This window comes from Rhea pennata, chromosome 1 (assembly GCF_028389875.1).
Source record: "Rhea pennata isolate bPtePen1 chromosome 1, bPtePen1.pri, whole genome shotgun sequence".
NCBI classification, from domain to species: Eukaryota; Metazoa; Chordata; class Aves; order Rheiformes; family Rheidae; genus Rhea; species Rhea pennata.
Window position 1 is genome coordinate 120980573 of NC_084663.1, and position 18126 is coordinate 120998698.

General features: G+C 40.7%; 1 protein-coding gene across 1 annotated transcript; it reads left to right on the forward strand.

The window, feature by feature from the left end:
• Window positions 1-782: 782 nt before the first annotated feature.
• Window positions 783-17939, forward strand: LOC134140744 (interferon-induced GTP-binding protein Mx-like). The gene is made up of 13 exons (XM_062576341.1): window positions 783-1019; window positions 2568-2763; window positions 3723-3860; window positions 5177-5331; window positions 6965-7103; window positions 7629-7827; window positions 8188-8266; window positions 9238-9360; window positions 10091-10232; window positions 12266-12424; window positions 13245-13321; window positions 14824-15060; window positions 17700-17939. The coding sequence occupies exons 1-13, from the start codon at window positions 783-785 to the stop codon at window positions 17937-17939; spliced, it is 2121 nt and encodes a 706-aa protein (XP_062432325.1).
• Window positions 17940-18126: the final 187 nt, after the last annotated feature.

An 18126-nucleotide genomic window follows, 5' to 3' on the forward strand; every position in this document is an offset into this window, starting at 1 on the left:
AGAATAAAGAAAATCCAAGCAAGAAAATTTTTTTAAAAAGCCTCCCAGTCCTCCTTTTTCCGACGTAATGTTGAGCAAAGGCCTTTATTTGCTTTTTGAGAGGCAGTTTTAAATAAAAGGCGGAGCCCTAAGGCACTGAGCTCCTAAAATATGTGAAAAGGTGACTTGCCCCTATATTGCAACAGTACAATTTGTGTTACAAGAGAGGGTGGCTGGCTGCCCAGCAGAAGGTGGCTTGGTGTTTCAGACTGCCGCTGCCAAGGGCCATCCGTGCAAACTCTCTTCATGCAGCCATGACAAGGTGGCCAAAGTTAAGCATTCACACGCTCAGTCCAAACGTACCCAGACGGTGCCATAGTGACTGAGCTTCTCAAAACATTATTCAGTAAAATATTTCACTGAGGAAAATAGACTTTCCACAAAAACTAGTTTAGCGTTGTTGTTAAGAATATTCTTCCTTACTTTGTTGCAATTTCTGTTTCTAAAAACTCAAAAAAGCAGAGGAAAGGTAGGGAGAAGGGTTTCGAATTTATCTTCTGGAGAGGAATTTCATTGATTTGACAAGAGATGTGGCACGTGATATCTGATAAAGGTTTGACTCAGTAAATAACAGTGGTGTTTTGATTTTTCTCTGCTGTTACTACTACTGCAGGTGGGATCCACTCAACATCTTAAGTTTGATTTTAGAAGCTGTACGGGGGAGTGGCTGGACCAGGCAGTTATTGCCTTGTCGTGAAACACTTATGATCAAGCCACGCAATAAGCCAGGAAATCATCAGGTCATGGATCATAAACATTTTCATCCTTTTGCGGAGGAAAGAGGTGTTGCATTACCTTCCAGAAAAGCATTTATAGATGCTTCCACAGTACCTCTTCCACCAGATTTAGATGATCAAGAAGCAACTCTGAAACAAAACAAGATGGCATCACAGGCAGCAATGCAAAAGTCTCTGTTTGAGAGAAAGCCTCAGCAGGAGCAGAAACTGTTGGAGAGACTATATTACCGAGCACAGGATGAGGTAAGCCAGACAGCAGAGGAGAGCATAGATTCTCTCCACAGTTACTCTCGTGTTTGGCTTTGTGCCCCCAAATCAGTTTCTGTGTCTCCTTGGGCAATCTGCACTGGTTAGGTCTAAGGGCAGGATTACTTCTGGGATCAAGGCCCAAGCAATCATTTGTGTAACTAGGAAGACGTCTACATACAATTAATCCGCAGGCATAAAAAATACAAACATAAAAAATAGGATGGCAACAGCCTAGCGGCAAATTTACTGTATAATGTGGATCTGTTTCATTGGTCACAATTAGCAAATGTTGAATGGAAATCCTAGAAGTCAAGATACGTTTTACCTGAGTAAAACTTTATATTCAACAGGAATATAAAGAAATGTTAATAGATATCTGCGTTCTATATTTAACACTGGAATGGCAGAACAGATAATTTTTAAGTCTGTGGCATAGTTAATGAAGTTCTGAAGAATGGTTAAGCATTTACTAGCTAGTAAACATTGTAATGAAGATAGTGGAGAGGTTTTACCAAAATGGTTTTAAAATATCTGTATCCAAGGATGAGTAGTAACTTTCTTATCTTTGAAAGAAAAATTTGTTCTTTTTACTTACCTCTGCATATATGTTCAAAGGTGACTTTCTTAGACCAAGGGGATGGTTAGCCACTTCAGCTTTTATTTTCTAAAGATCAGATATAACTGCAGTTGGGCTTTTAAGTCCTATAAAATATTGATGTTCTCAAAATGACTTTTCTAAGTGCAGCAATCAGACTGGAACATGAAAAGAGGAATTGGGAGAAGGGACCAAGTTGATCTCTATACACTTAACTGGGAATATTTAACAGCAGGACCAGTTTTGGAAAGGGCTGGAAAGGAATTGGTTTGGTTTCATAAAAATGAAGATTCTGTCTTAACATCCAGTATGTAGTACCCTAAACAAGAAGTGACATTAGTTGATCATTTAAAAGAAATCCCTCACATTCACTTACTGTACCTTACTTTAAACTAAAATGAGGTAAAGAACATGACATCATGATGTAAAAGATTTTTGCCACATATTAAGAACACTACAGTAGAATCTTGTTGGCGTTTGCACACAAACTAAATCTTCAGACTTCAAAATAAAGATTTAATATGCTTTTCTATACTAAATTATCTTATTACTAAGACCAGCCTTCATTTGCAGACATATCCTTCAATATATTTGTAGATGAGTAAAATAAAAATGGTAGTATTTTTTAAAAAAAATGAATAAAGCACATTTAGTAGAGGATTCTCCTCTTACTTTCCACCTGCACAGTCCTCAGATGATAGCTTACAAAGTTTGGTATTTTTATCAAAGATATTTCAACCACTAAGCCAACCTCAACTGATTTTGTGGTATTTGCGGGCATCTATTTATAACACGGAGATGCAAGGATGTACAGTGATATGAAGTACAGAGTTGCAGCAGTATATAAAGTTTATTAGAGGATGATGAGGTAGGAGAGATGCTTAGAAGGTTTTTTTTGAAAATAACATCTAAAAGTTAGAGAAAATGCAATGTAACTTTAATTCTAGCAGATGGAAGAATACTCCTTGTGCAACCAATATGAGCAAAAGATCCGCCCCTGCATTGATCTCATCGACAGTCTGAGGGCTCTTGGAGTAGAAAAGGACCTGGCTTTGCCCGCGATTGCAGTGATCGGAGACCAGAGCTCTGGAAAAAGCTCCGTCCTAGAAGCCCTGTCTGGTATTGCTCTTCCTAGAGGAAATGGTAAAAATTCATCCTCCCTTTCACTTGAATTTCACTTTCAGGTAGAAGGGCTTTTTTTTTGTCTTTTCATCTAGGAGTAGATAACTCATGATTGAGACTATAAATTGTGGGATGCTACCTGAATTGTGGGCCTTCTCACCTCTGATTTCCATTAGAAGAAATGGATGTGCAGGTTGGGGACTGCAGTGTTATACCAATAGGTTGCATGGTCTGGACAATAAAGGGACCAGGACTAAGAGAATTAAATTAGTAGTTAATTGTTGACAGCCTGAAAAGCAGCATCAACTGACTCAGTGTATTCCCCAGAAAGCAATAGTACAAGTGCTGTAGAGCATTGGATCTGTATGAAACACTAATTTTGATATTTATTTTATTGAGGTTAGAGGGGTTTTGGATCAAAAAAATGTTTTGGGGGGCAGAAAATGTAAAATAACCTTAACTTATGACTGCCTGCCTTGACTGTTATTCAAGTCAAAGAAGATTGTTTGAAGAGTTTATTTGCAGCTCAAGAAGATTCACTTTCCAGCTCCATATGTATGTGTATATGTGCATGTATGTGTATACACAACTATAATTTCTACAAGTTCTGCATTAGCTGAAATTGCCTCAGTCCTCAGCACACCTAGTCTTTCAGGCTGGACTTGAGAAAAACATTTTTCACAGGATGATGGTGCAGCACTGCAACAGGTCACCCAGAGAGGGTGTAGATCTCCATCCTTAGAGGTTAGCAAGACGTGTTTGGACAAAGCTGATAGCTGACCACATCTAAAGCTGGTGACAGCCGTGCTTGGAACAGGAAGCTGGGTGAGAGCCCTTTAAAGGTCCCTTGGAACAGTTTTGTGGCTCTATGTAAAGTACTAGGTATTCTTGTGTATGCTACACCATCTGCAGCACACTCTCTGTGTATTATATGTAACAACTGCTAACATGAGTTAATTCCATCTTTGGAACTATTATAGGTATTGTTACTAGATGTCCCTTGGAACTTAAACTCAAAAAAACACCCGCTACGCAGAAATGGAAAGGGAAAATTAGTTACCGCAATAACAGTGAAGAGCTCAAAAACCCTTCTGAGGTGGAGGAAGCAATAAGAGAAGGTAATATATATCATATTCTCCTCTAATTTGACTCAGCCAGTCTCCTGTGAATACTTTCTCCCCTTTCTTAGGCTGGACAGCAGTCCCCAGACCAACACAGAGATCACAACAATCAAGACCAAATTTAGAGCAGAAGAAACTGGGATAGCATAATATACATCAAGAGAGTTGTACTGCTCACCACATCAGTAGCGAATATGATCCATGGTGTCTGATAAAAGTTCAGGCCATGTCCTCAGTTGGATGTTGTTTGGTTTTAGAAGGTTGTCTGTTGAGTTGTGAACACGCTAAGCCTTAAATGGCTCATATTTTCAGTGCAAAAACCCAGGGAAAGCTTGTGATATCTGAGGCTGGAAACCTTTGATTCTGGAGAAAATGAAAGGGCACACAGTGGAGGGCGTATAGATTTTCTACCGGTTACTGTGAACACAGGCCCAAGCATTGTCCTTCCCCTGTTGCAGCTCTACTTTTATGATATTTCATGCAGTGTAAGAAAACATTTTTCTTACCCAAGCAGCAATAAGCATGTGCCCTAAATGTGAAAGCTGCGTTGCCCTTATGTTCTTGATTTGCACAGCTTTAACACATTGTCATGTTATTTCACTAGTTTTTCCATATATTACTTGGAGGTTTTCAATGAATACTTCAGAAATTGGCACTGGCCTGAACTGAGTAAGCTAACTACAGAGCTGAACATCTCTCATGAGAAGTTACTTGTTTTGGTATCAAAAACGCAACAGAAGTTATAAAATTGCATAGGTGTATGAGGTAGATGAAACAAGTGTGATTCACTGTTCACAGTAGAACATTTCTTGCTCCTCTGTGCTGTTCATGGTCCTAGTCTTATTTCCTTATAAGACATGGGATAAATTATTTGACCTCTCAACCTCTCTATCAACTTGTGAAGAATATAGAATAATACATATTTATCTTTCAAGGCAGACAAGAATTAATTAATGCCTACAAAGTGTTCTGATATTGAGGAAGCACTTCTGCAACCGATTAATATCTTGTTCTATCACTTTTGTTAGAGTTTGTTTACATATATTTTGTCTGTTTTTATGACACTTAATAAGTATACGCTCTGTAAAATATTACAATTCACCTTCCAAAAGGAATCCCTGTATTCCTTAATAATTTCCTAAGGATTTTGCATAAACGGATTTCTGTGCATGGCTGCGCCTCAAAAAAGCCACGCCTAAAAGAGCCTGGGGTGGTAGTAGATACTTTTCAAAGTCATTGTATTCCTATTTCAACTTACTTTGATACACTTCTTTGAACCTTGTATTCATCGCCTTGCTCTTTTCTCCTTGTAGTCCAGAACATTGTGGCTGGTACTAAAGGTGCCATTAGTAGCGAACTAATTTCCCTAGAAGTCTGGTCCCCAACTGTCCCAGACCTGACACTAATTGATCTTCCTGGAATTGCTAGAGTGGCTGTAGGAGATCAGCCAGAAGACATTGGGGAACAGGTAAAATTCAGTTTTACAAGCTAACCTTTGCAAGGGGTCACTTATCTACCTAAAATGTGAGTCTTTGGTATAGGATGCTGGGATTGTTATACTCTGCTTCCAGGCCAAAATTAGAGCTATGATGTTGTAGCTAACAAATAGGCCTATTTTTCAAGCAAGGCAGCGCTGGAAGGAAAAGCAAGGACCAGAATCTTCTCTCTACACTGTAGTGCAGGAGAAAGCTGCCCAGACTAGCTGTAAATGGGCCTTCTCAGGTGGTGACACAACCACCCGTGGCAGCATGGCATTTTGCACGCTGAACACAGTGCTGCCTCAGTGTCTCTTGGCTGGACTGCAGACTGGAAGATAGATGCATCTCAAAATGACTTGTATCTAACCAGTTGTGTGGATGTATTTGGCAAAGGTGACTACGGCTGAGTTCACGGAAATTTTTCTGGAGCAAGAAGGCAAATTGTTTCTCTTATTGGTTCAGTGCCCTGTTGCCCCTTACACATAGGGTCAGAATGTGTGACCCACTGTTTTTCCTGATCACCTAAAGGATCCCAGCAGACCCTTTGTGAAGTAAACAAAACGAATTAAAGTGAAGGGGATCTATAGTCTTCCTCCTGCGGCTTTTAGAAGAAAATGCTAGGGAATGCAAATATAGCTATACAAGGACAAGACCTGAGGGTGATGGGCAGAAACTGGGTATATTATTTCTAGAAAGACAGTTTGAAGTAGGAACTTGGAATGAGAGTAGCGCGAATTACCTGGACACATCAGTTTAAGAATGAGATAGGACTGGGCAATGTTGCAAGAGTAGCAAAGGAAAGAAAAGTGGGCTTTACTCTTGGGACAGGAATAATCTCATTTTACAATTAGTAATTTTTCTGTTGTATACAGAAGCAAGCAGCTAGTGTGACATCATCCTATATGTCCAGTGTCCCCAGATGCCTGCATATTTCAGACATGGAGGGTACAGCATTTTATTGTGTCAGAAATCAGGGTGGAAGGCAAGTAGAAAAGATGGAGACAACTTTACCAAAACTGAATAAAGAGTTAATTTAATTCAGTATAAGCACAATAGAGCAGTGTGAGCCTTTTGCAATACAACGCAAACCATGAGAAACTCTGTTAGTTTGGCATTGAAACATGGAAACAATGCCAACTAAACGTCATGTGAGATTGTTTTTACGCTAATCATCCACTGAAATACAAGCCAAAGGCATTTGCCTTCTTTTCAGAGATACCAATTTGAGATTTATCCGCACAATCTAGTTTGCTTTCTTTCCATAGATTCATAATTATGCATCAGAATTTGTTTTTCTTAGGCATGGTTATTTATGAAATATTAATATTTCCATCATGAAGGATTATATGCATGTGAAGATGTTTTTTGTAGTTTTCACGACAAGTAAAACAATAGTCTGTTCTCATTCATGTTAGATGTTTGGATTTATCTTTAGACCGCAAAAGAGGCTGCATTCCTTTACTGACATTTCTATGCCATCCTTTAGCATATAAAAGTATCCTCAGTATATGTGACTTTTCAAGCCATAAGACAGTGAAGTAACTGGTATTGACAAAGATGGTCACATCCTACATGGTACCATCTCATTTTACTGAACTTCATTACTGCTGTATTACATTACAGATCAAAAAGCTACTTAAAAACATTATTGGCAACAAAGAGACACTCAATTTGGTAGTGGTGCCCTGTAATGTGGATATTGCAACAACAGAAGCACTGAAAATGGCTCAAGAGGTGGATCCCAAAGGAGAAAGGACACTAGGTGAGACTTTTTATGCTACAAGTTGAAGAGAAGCGCAAATCTTTTTTCCATGAAAGTCTGGTATTTTATATTCCATACTAGTTCTGCAAAACTAGCTACTACAAGGGGGGGGGGGGAGAAGTCCAAATAAACTATTGTGAATTTATTTACAAAACTGGAAGAGAGCTAGTACAAGAGCAAGACAACTCTAAGAAGACCTCAGTTTTAAGTCTTGCTGACATTCATGATATGAACAGTTGGAAATTTAAAACCTCAAAGTTAATGGTGGGAAAACCTTGCTCTTGTCCATTAAAAAGGTAGACAAGGCAAAAGGTGCGGTGAGAGCCCAACTGCAGAGAAAGTTTTACAGTGCAAAGCCCAGGAGCTGAGGGCTTTCTAGGAAATAAAAAGCAAAATGAAGATAATAAGATACTTCAGAAAACACTGTGCAGAACATTCCCGCTCTTGATGATGAGATATCCTAATGGATCTTCTCTACCTTTAACTTCTGTGCACAATTGATTTTCTCTTTGTGTAACTTCACAGGAATCCTTACAAAACCTGATTTGGTGGACAAAGGAACTGAAGAGTCTGTCGTTAACATAATACGAAATCTGATCGTCCCCCTCAAAAAAGGTTACATGGTTGTGAAGTGTCGTGGGCAACAGGACATCCGCAACAATCTGACCTTAGCCTCGGCAATCCAGCAGGAGAAAGAATTCTTTGAGACTCATGAACATTTTAGGTAGTTCTCACATAAAGGACCTAATCCAAAACACTGAAGTCACTGAAAAACCTCCTGTTGACTTGCTGAGATTTCAATTCAGTATGCTTACCACATGCAGCACCAAGGCAGCAGTATGCTAATGTGCTGCATATGCTCTTTTCAGTCTTCTCTGTTTCCTTTTCCCTGGCAAGCAGCAGTAGTTGCCAAATCTTCTGTAAAAGCTGTGGTGCCAGAAGCTCCTGAGTTGCTCCTATATTTGCACTAGCATTCCCCTTTACTTAATTCGTGTAGCAGTAGAAACAAAGCAGAACATCTGTGCTGCTCCCTTGCCCTGAAAACGTGCTCTGTCCGTAACCACCTTCCCCCCTTTCTTCGCAGCGTTCTTCTGCATGAAGGAAAGGCTACTGTCCCTCTTCTGGCAGAGAAGCTCACAAGTGAACTTGTGGGACATATTATTGTAAGTAACAGAGATGTCATATTCGTATCCATTACTATTTAAAAAGAAGCCAACTCCTTCAGCCTTGGATTGCAACTAAACAAACAAACAAACAAACAAAATTGTATGTATAGTATTTAAATAACCTTCAACCTGGCAATTTGAGAAAAACTTGAGCCAAGAATTAGACGTAGGGAAACCAACGTCTGTCCTCAGATTTGCCTTTAGGCTAAGTAAGGATTGATAACAAGCAAATCACTTCATCTGCCTGTGACACATAACCCCTGTTTTTTCAATGTCAGTCATGATATTTGCTTTTGTTTGTGAAGAGCTTGGATAGACTGGGTGACAAGTTATTACTATCAGGTTTCTAAAACAGAATAATTTCTATCAACTGAATATGTCTTCAAAATCTCAAGTAAAAATTTAATTATTTTATTAGACTAGGATGCTAATGTATTTTATTTTATATAATTATATATATATATATTATTATTCTATTATGGGAAAAGGCTAAAATACAAGGATCTTTTGAATTCAGTCCTGAAGGAGGAAAAAATATATATTTATGTAAAGTTACATAAAATAAGCAAATAAGCAGCTATGTTCAGTCACATATTTATCAGGAACTGAAGGTTCAGTGCCGTCCTCACATCACCACCTCCGTGCTACAACTGGCTGGGACTTACTTTTTGGCTCACACTAGGTGAAACCTTGTGCTAGACTACAGCTGCTCTGCCCACTTCACAGCAAGGTCCAGCCCTAATATCAAAGCTTCTCCACAGTCTTTTCTTAGTGAAGGTTATATTTGCACTTCTATGCTATCCCACTATCATACATGGGATACAGGCGACAGGGAGCTGCTCTTGGACTCCTATCAGCAGCAAAGTTTATGTGCAGGCCTGGATCACTCTTGGTACCATTTTGTTTTCTGCCGAAAGACAGACATGTTTAACCTACCTAAGCATCTTTCTTTTGTGCCCACCCTCCAGAAAACGTTGCCTACGCTAGAAAACCAAATACGCAGTGAACTCCAAAAAACACTGCAAGAACTACAGAAATACAGACGAGGCATACCCACAACAGAGTCCGATAAGCTGCTTTTCCTCACAGATGTAAGTATTGATCTCGGTTTGGTTACAGATCAGCACAGGGAGGTAGTTGCTGGAGAGAGAGACATTCTAAAGATAGTGAAGGAATGGATCACGAGGGGAACTTGTAGGACCTGCCGTTGAAGGATTTTTGACAGTCAACGCACAAATATCTGCCATCATGCCTCCTGGCAAAAATAATGGGCTAGAGGACCTTGCAGCACTATTTTCTGTGATTATGTGTCAAGAGAACTGAAGAACATCGCGACTGATTGGTCAAAATCAATCATGTCTGAGAAGAAAAACTCGCACTCTTGCTAGCTTAGTATTTTGGAATATCCCTGCTGTTTATGGCTCTCATAAGATTAAATTAGGCCCTGATATCAAAATACGGTTTGCAAGTCCAGCTGAGTCTCTCTCCTTGTGGGAAAATCATCACTCACAGTAAATTTTCTGCAGGGCAGGAGAGGTACTCATGCAGGCCTATCAGCCTTCAAAGATTTCGTATGAGTCTGATCAGTTGGAACATGTAGTAAATGGTTCTGAGAAGCCGCACATCAAGTTCATTCTCCCCTAGATATGCTGGCTTTGCAGGAATACGGGATCTAAGTGCAAAAGAGAAGTAAAGGATGTTTTCAGTGAACCATGGCCCTACTTGAACATCAAACGACTGAAAATTTGCTTAACATATACAAATTAGTCTGAAGAAGTGCAACTTTACTATATTGCTTGCTTGTTTTTAAATTTATTACAGCTGATTAAACTGTATAATGAAGATATTGCTCATTCAATGCATGGGGAGGAACATTTGTCTGGAAATGAAGTCAGACTGTTTACAAAAATCCGCAGAGAGTTTCAAAATTGGGAAGGAGTTCTCCAAGATAGTAGTATAAAGGGTAAGCACAGAAAAACATCACTTGCAGTTGATCTGAAAGATTCCATTCCCTTGCTTTTAAATTAAGATACAGCACCACCAATTGGTTGTTCTTTCAAGGAAGGGGAAAACAAGATGTTAAGAGCATTCATTTGCTGCAGTGCTAGGCAATTTATGCTTTGGTTCTTGATGACAGAGATGCAGCTGGTGGCTATTGCTGTCATTACAGTGAGATCAGTCAACTTCTCTCTTCTCCCAGCAAAGCAATAAAATCAAGATGGCTGACCCTGGCAGAGAACTGGATGCTGATTCTCTGAACCAGTCTTCTAAAGAATAAAATGGGAAAGTTTTGGAATTTTGGTCATATTTGTTCTGTTTCGGCTCTAGTTTAAAGGTGCTAGTTGCTCACTGAACCCAGTTCTAAAATGAGGAGGAGGAGGAAGAGGAGTACACGTGCACACACAGACCACTGCTGCATACTCAACATCTTTTGCAGTGTCTTTTTCACATCTTTCAGAAACCTTATCATTTTCTCTTAGAGAAGATGTGGCATCAGCTGCCCATCAAGCAGTAGCTCTTGGTACAGGTTCTGTCTGATACTCATACATATCCTACATATCATACACTAGCATGTCTAGTGACTCTAAAACGATAGAAACAAATTGGGCCCAGAGATGCAGTCAAGCAGAGAGAGACATGCTTATCTAGAGCCAGACAGATATTGGTGTATTTCATTGTCTCTTATGTCCCAGCCCTGGTGTACCAGGTCAACCCAAACGATTTTATGGAAGCAGCAAAAGAGTAAAAACAGTGAGGGCACAAAGAAATAGATGAAAATGGCAGAAAACATTAGCAGAAGGACTAAGAAGGACATCACAGGATGAAGAGGAACTGAGTTGCAATAGATATATGCAAACTGTCACACTGCAGCTGAACCATAGCAGTCGGTCCTCTGGGCACTTTTAACTTATCCCAATTGGTTAAAGCTAATATGTTTGATCTCACAATTGGGGTGGAATAGAAGCACACAATGACTTTTACCATAGTGTAGCTGTTTCTGTGCAAAATCATGTTTGCATATGCTCAGGTGAAGAGTTTGCTCATACAGCTGAAGAAGTACACCTGTATAACTTGAAAACTAGAGGTAGTAGGCCTTCCTCAATGAAAAAGCGAGCTTATGAGAAAGTGTTGGGATTTCTGAAATTACATCATTGCACATTGGATGATTCTGTTTATCATTCTTCAAGGATCAAAAAAAAAAGTATCAAAACTAGCAGATAAATTGAATAGCTGAAACCTTGAACTTTCTATTCCAAAGCTGATAGACGTTGTTCTTGTAGCCACAAGATTTTCAGGGTAAAAAAGGATATTACAGTCTGGTACTATCTTCTCTTTGCAGCTGTGTTTTCAAACTCTGAGCAAGATCCTCCACATCTATTAGTGCTGGGGGGGGGGTATATTGATGAATTCATATAGCTGAATATTAGAATGGAGTGCAATAATTCACGGCTTGATTTCTAATTCAACATATGTACTTGATCCATAACTCACAAATTTACCCGAAAAACAGGTCAAAATCAAAACATTTTGACACGCCTTTGCCTGTGTAAATCAATTCAAAAGGACTATACCTCATTTAAGATGGCAAACTCCTATAACGTTAAAAAAAGGCATATTGACAGTTCTGTCTTAACCAAAAATATCTAGTCTACACTAGATTCCCTGAGATAAGACTGTTTAGTGGATTTTACTTTCTTTTTAATACCTCAGGAATGGTTGCTACTGGCCATTTCTGAGAGAGTACCAATTCTGGAAAGAGCCAATAAGTTTGAACTCTGTCATCATTTCTGGGTTGTTTTCTGTCAGCTTAGATGCTTGATCCAATGAGTGAAATGTTATTCCTAAAGCAGTAATGTGTGTTAGCTCATTTCTATAGTAACCACATTTCTTGAAAGATCAGTTTGGTGGTAGTTCTTCTCGAGAGCATTTTTTTGAGAGAAGTAGACTTCTTTCTTAAATTTGTAATTTATATATTTAATATTCTTTTAATTTTAGTTACAAAAATTGTACCTAAAAAAGTGTGGAAATATGAAGCCCAGTATCGTGGACGGGAGCTCCCAGGCTTTACCAGTTATAGGACATTTGAGGACATTATAAAAGAGCAAATCATGAAACTGGAGGAGCCAGCTGTTGCGATACTGAACACCGTGGTCGGTACGTCTCATGGGCCATGTGCCCAGGGAGGGCAATGCACAAATTCTAAATGAGGAACCCAGTTTCTTTGCCAATTCATTCCATGAAGTTATACATATTACACACTGACTGCGGGGTTGGGGAGAAAGGTACTTAATTCACCTGATAAAAAGCCCCAAAGGAGGGAGTATGTCAGCTCTCTCAGAGCTGACCTACCTGCCTAAAGTCCTGAGCTAGACTTTGACTTTAAGATTTTGATAAGAGTCCGGTCCTGCCAAGCCCTTGGCAGGGGGGAAGGAGGTTATTAAGAGATCTGTTGGCCCTTTCTGCAACCAAGCTACAGGGTAGAAAAGGATGCAAACATCAGGAGAAAACCCAGAGAAAGCCTGACTTAGTAACCAGCCAGCTGGATGCTGGCTTCCAGTTCCTGGGAGCTTCAGCTTCTGTGAGCTCTTTGTTGTGTGCTTTAGCCCCTCTTCCTGGATAGGCTGCTCAGAGGGTGAAATGCAGGTGTGCTTGCATGGCCGAAGGGATAGCACGTGTCAAGCACAACTACAAGTATGTAAATTAGTTTATCAAAGATAACTCAGGATTATTCAATGTCTCTGGTGATAACTGGTTACAGGAGGTCTTCAATGGCTCACGCTCTTGGATCCAGGTATATAAATTCCCCCTTAAGTTGTCTCTATTGGACATAAAAGCTTACTGCATTAGCATAGTTGCCTAGCTATGTTTGGATAAATATGGAAAGAGAATAGTATTCCCAAGCCTCATATTAACAATGTCTTGAAAACCTTGCTTGCTTGCCTGACTGCATTTTGTTTCTCTCTTCTTCCCTTAGAACTGGTTGAAGAGTCTTTTCTGGAAGTCACCAAAAAGCATTTTGCTGATTTTCACAATCTGTATAGAGCTGCTAAGGTGAGAGACAACCTATTACCTGGGATAAGACAAGAGCAAGACAGAACGGCACTTGTAAATACAGCTTTGCTTATGGTACCTCTCCAATTACATTACCTTCATGCAACCATGGAATTTCCTGCAGGTCTATGATTGTTATAAAATAAGGAACAGATTGGAAACAATAGAATGTTTATAATTGAATTAAAAATGAAAGTGCATTTTGTCAAATACACTTTGACAAAGTGCATTTCAATACCTTTTGACAAGGTCTAAAATGCAGATTTTTTTCATTCATTCTGGTTGCATCCTTGATACGCACAACACTAGGCAAAGAAAACCTGGTATGCCTGCCTTAAAGAGCTTAGAATTAATTTCAAATTTCAGTCATCTGATAATTTATAAGCATATGGGTAGCCTCAGAGAATTAAACAGTGTTTTTGGCTTTCTGAAAGGGAAGCTGGAGTGTTAATCAGTGTGGGAGCCTCACCTTTTGTAAAAGAGAGCAGCAGTAGACAAGCCAAAACCACTCGCCTGGGAGAAACAATGCCTATTCATGTTTTGGGGGCTTGGGTGTTTTGAGGTGAATTCCCATGGTTGTCACTGAAGACCTTTTCTGAGAAATAGCCTCGAGGAAGAGGCTGGAAGCACTGAGGGCTTCCAGCCAGGAAGGAGATTCCACTCATAGGGTCCTGCTCTAAAGGAAACTCAAAGGTCAGTGTGGGTGAAACAGGTATTTGCTATGTGATCTGCATGGACAAACCCTACAGAAGCCCCCGGCCAACCAGGCAGAGATCAAGAAAGTTTTTCAGCAAACACCATAGAGGTGTTTAGGGAGCCTCTTTAGTCATAGTGCAAAATGAGAGAGATGAAAAAGGGAGGAGGTTCTGGTGGGCATTAAAGATAAGACTTTAGCCTTTTAAAAGGCTTCAGGCTAAGGGATGCCAATAAAGCATTTCAAGAGACTTTGAGGATGACTGAAGGGACCCTGCTGGCATCCACACAGTTTCAGATGAAAGTGTCAAAAAGATCAGAAAACAGCAGACTATTGTAATAAAAATGCCAAATAATTAGGGGTTGTTTTGCTGACAACAGAGATGAGACTATGTTTTTGAGGCAGACGGGAGAGGAAACAGAGGTCACAGCAGTACCCACTGTTACTGCCAGCTGCAAAAATGAGATGCAATCAAAATGTTCTGCAAAAACCGAGGGTGGGCTGAACTCATCCCTGGCAATTCCTGCCTGCTCCCATCAAACTTGGTGTTTTCCAAGGACCAGGTTTTGCCTGATCCCACATTGGAGTTTAATGAGGGGACGTAATGTTGCATTTCCCTGCTCTTTCACAACGAAGAAACCAGTACCTAAACCATCACCTCGTGCTCCCAGGAGCCAGGCTCAGATTAGACTGGGCGGCAGTAAGGACTGTCGGACCCTGTGTCCAACCCTGCCTTTCCCTGGGTCAGCACTGACATCTTCAGAAAGGAAGCCAACTTCTCAGAGCTCACTGTTTTCTTCTCTCCTAGGCCAGAATTGAAGACATTAAAGAGAAACAAGCAGCAGAGGCTGAAAGAAACATCCGGACTCAGTTTAAAATGGAGACTATTGTATACTGCCAGGACAACAGTTATATTGCTGCTTTAAAAACTATTCACGGAAAAAAGAACGGCGATGTGAAAGCACTCCTGACCTGTGAAAGGGCTTCAGTGCAAGACCCCTCCTTTGCCGAGGAGATGGTTTCTCACACACAGGCCTATTTCAATGTGAGTTTACAGACTACACTATGGCATTTCTGCTGCACTTTGAATGCTACAGGCTATATCCCTTGTCCCGAGCTCGCCACAGTCAGTACAGGACTCTCTTTAGAGTAACAGTACCATATGCTAGTGCTACCAGGCAGGGAATAGTTCTCACGGGGTGCAAGCGCCCCATCCAGATAGACGCACAGCTTCTGTCCAAATCAACTGGAGCTTCTGGCAGCCAGCGACGAAAGCGCCTGGACAAAGCTGGCCCAAGGGGCTGCGCCAGCACAGGTGCTGCAGAGGTGCAGCGCCGGGTCTGGAAACTGGAAAAGCCTGCAGGCTGCTAAACTGACAGCTGGCTCCTACACGGGCTTGTTAGCTAGCCCGCAGCTAGGCTGGCACGGCTCTCTGCTGGGGTTGCCCCTCTCCCAGGGAGCATCCCTTTGGCAAAGGGGTCCTCCTCTAATCCCGCTCCCCTGGAGCAGCGGGCAGCTCCCTGGCCCCAGGCAGCAGGCTTTGCCTCTGAGGACAAGTACTATCGAGGGGGGGAGGGGGGGAAGGACAGGTACTCACCTGACTGAGGAAGAGGAGAGTCTGAGGAAGAACCTTTAGCCCTGTAGTTAGAAATCCCTGATACAGGGATGATAGCAAGCCCTGCTACCCAGTGTAGGAAGCAAGAAGACGAAGCAGTCCTAGCATTGCTTTTCCTGCTGCAAGCCTGTCCCAGTTTTCAAATTGTTCCACTTTCCACTAGCTACATGATACTGTTTACAGCACTTCTGCATTTAGCACAGAGTTTGGGATTTCGGGTCAGCCTCCAGCCACTCTGCATATTCCTGCTGCCAGCGGAAAGCCACTGCAGCCGCGTTCAGTCAGTTCCTAAACTAACTGGGGCGGGGGGGGGAGAGAAAGGGATAGTAAAACACTAAGTTCAAATGGATTCGACTCTCCATAGAGACCAGGGCACCTATGCTGTATTGCAGATAGCTCAATGGAAGGTAAAAAAATCTCTAAAAAGAAATCCGATACTTTAACGCAAGCAGCATGTTAGACAGCCGACAGCAAAGAGAACACCTAGTCTAAGAATTTGCTTTTCTGCCTTTGACCTTTGTTTCACAGAGTTAGCAAAAAGCAACAAGTTAAACATTAATAAGCAGTAGCTTACATAGTGGCTCACCTTGAATTTCAATAGCAAAGTTTTCACAAATTCCTCCACTTAAATGTTCAGGCTGCTCTTCCAGGTTATCGCAGTGAGAGAGCAAGAGCCAAAGGCAAAACTGCATATGCTTCCGCACCTTTCCCTTCCCCACTACACACTCTGCTACTGAAAAAAGTCTTTGGTGCTGGTTGTATATTTTCATAGATACTTAAGCACCAATTTTTCACCAGTAACAAACACCAGGGAGTTACATCGCCATTGGACTTAAGATGCCTAGGCAAGGCTGAATTCACTTTTAGTGCAATTAGAGCTCTTAGCTGTCCATGGCTTTTGAAAATTGCACACATGAGCCTCCAGCATTTATAGCAGCTCTGTCCAGGTCTGGGTGGGATGGATTCAGCTCCAGAAAACACCCAGAGTTAAAGTCTCAGCCCTCCCTCTCACCAGTCAGTGATGCCCAGAGAAGAAGCTTAGTAAGTGCCTCAGCTGACCCATCTCTTTATTGACGAGATCTCTGCAGACTAGGTAGAGACCTTAAACATCTAGATTTAGGTATTTTTCATCTTGAGCTCAACCCAGTCCTTATAGGTGGAAGATTTGCAGCTGGTGAGCTCTAAAGTTATTTAAGGCCAGAAAAACCTTGGACTTCACTGTTAATGGGCTGCCATTGGTCCTTTAGGACCTATAAATCAGATGTGCCTTTACCTGGTCTTCCCACAATCATTTCAAAGTCAATACCTCCCCCCCCAACATACACACACCCACTAACATCTGTAGCCAATTCCCCCACACTCACGCTCTCCGCTGGGGAGAGGAGAGCTGGGTTCAGGTCCCTCCCAGTGCTGGAGATGCTTGGAAGCTCCCCTTGCCCAAAAGCACAATTTAACTCTCCCTCCTCTCACCCCATAATACAAGACCTCTCAATCTCAGCTAGAGAGGTGTCTTGTTTAGTAGAAAATTATCATCTTTTTTCCCCTCAAGGATAATGTTTACTCCAAAGCACTTGTATTTAAGAGAACAACTACATCAAAATTAACCTCTAAATACAGGAATTTACCACCTTTGAAAAAGAAAATCCCTGTCGGATCGCCTATATTATAGTGGACTGGTATTGTTTGCAGAAGCCAGGTTTGAAGCCAGAAATTGTTAACAAATGTTATTTATCAGGTATGTCCTAGTACAGCTGGACCAATGATAACCTTTAATAGCCATGAGCGATGTGCAGGGAATAGCACACCTTCGGTTTAGATCCATGGGGGGGAAGAGCAGCTGACAATGCCAAGTCTCTTCATTTTTGTTGTTCTTTAGGCATGAAAGAGACTGATGATAATTTTTTTAGTTCCTAGAGGCACATATTCCTTAAATAGTAATTTAGTAACATTTTTTTTTAAATGAGCTGTCATTTCTTACTAGATCACCTATAACTCCTTCCCATTGTTTGGTTTTCTTGTAAGTAAAAAAAAAAAAATCTAATTGTTATTTCTTTTTCTCTTCCTTGCAGGAAGCAAGAAATCGCCTCTCCAGTCAGATTCCTTTGATAATTCTGTTTTCTGTCCTCAAAAACTTTGGCAATAACTTACAGATCACAATGTTACACCTTCTGCAAGAAAAAGAAAAGTTAACTTTCTTACTTCAGGAAGACGGTGAAGTTGCTAAATACAGGAATTCACTCACTCAGCGTGTTAATCGTCTCACCAAAGCCTGCCAGTATCTAAGAAGCTTCTCTCTGCAGCTTTCTTGATTTTTTTTGAGTTTGTTTTGTTTTGTTTTTTTTTCTAGTGTGGAAAGAACTCTACTGTAAAGTCTGCTAAAATTTTAATGGCAGCAGAGACCTTTAATAGTTATTTTTAGAATTCTCAAAATTGTTCCTTCTGCTTTATTTTCCACAGTAAGTTATACACAAACAAATTTGCCAATATATGAAATTA

Excerpts from the sequence above, each read along its gene's own strand:
- LOC134140744 (XM_062576341.1), top strand. The coding sequence starts at position 783 with ATGGATCATAAACATTTTCATCCTTTTGCGGAGGAAAGAGGTGTTGCA. Across the intron at positions 2,764-3,722 it reads TGCTCTTCCTAGAGGAAATG|GTATTGTTACTAGATGTCCC; the intron begins GTAAAAATTCAT and ends GAACTATTATAG. Across the intron at positions 9,361-10,090 it reads AGCTGCTTTTCCTCACAGAT|CTGATTAAACTGTATAATGA; the intron begins GTAAGTATTGAT and ends AATTTATTACAG.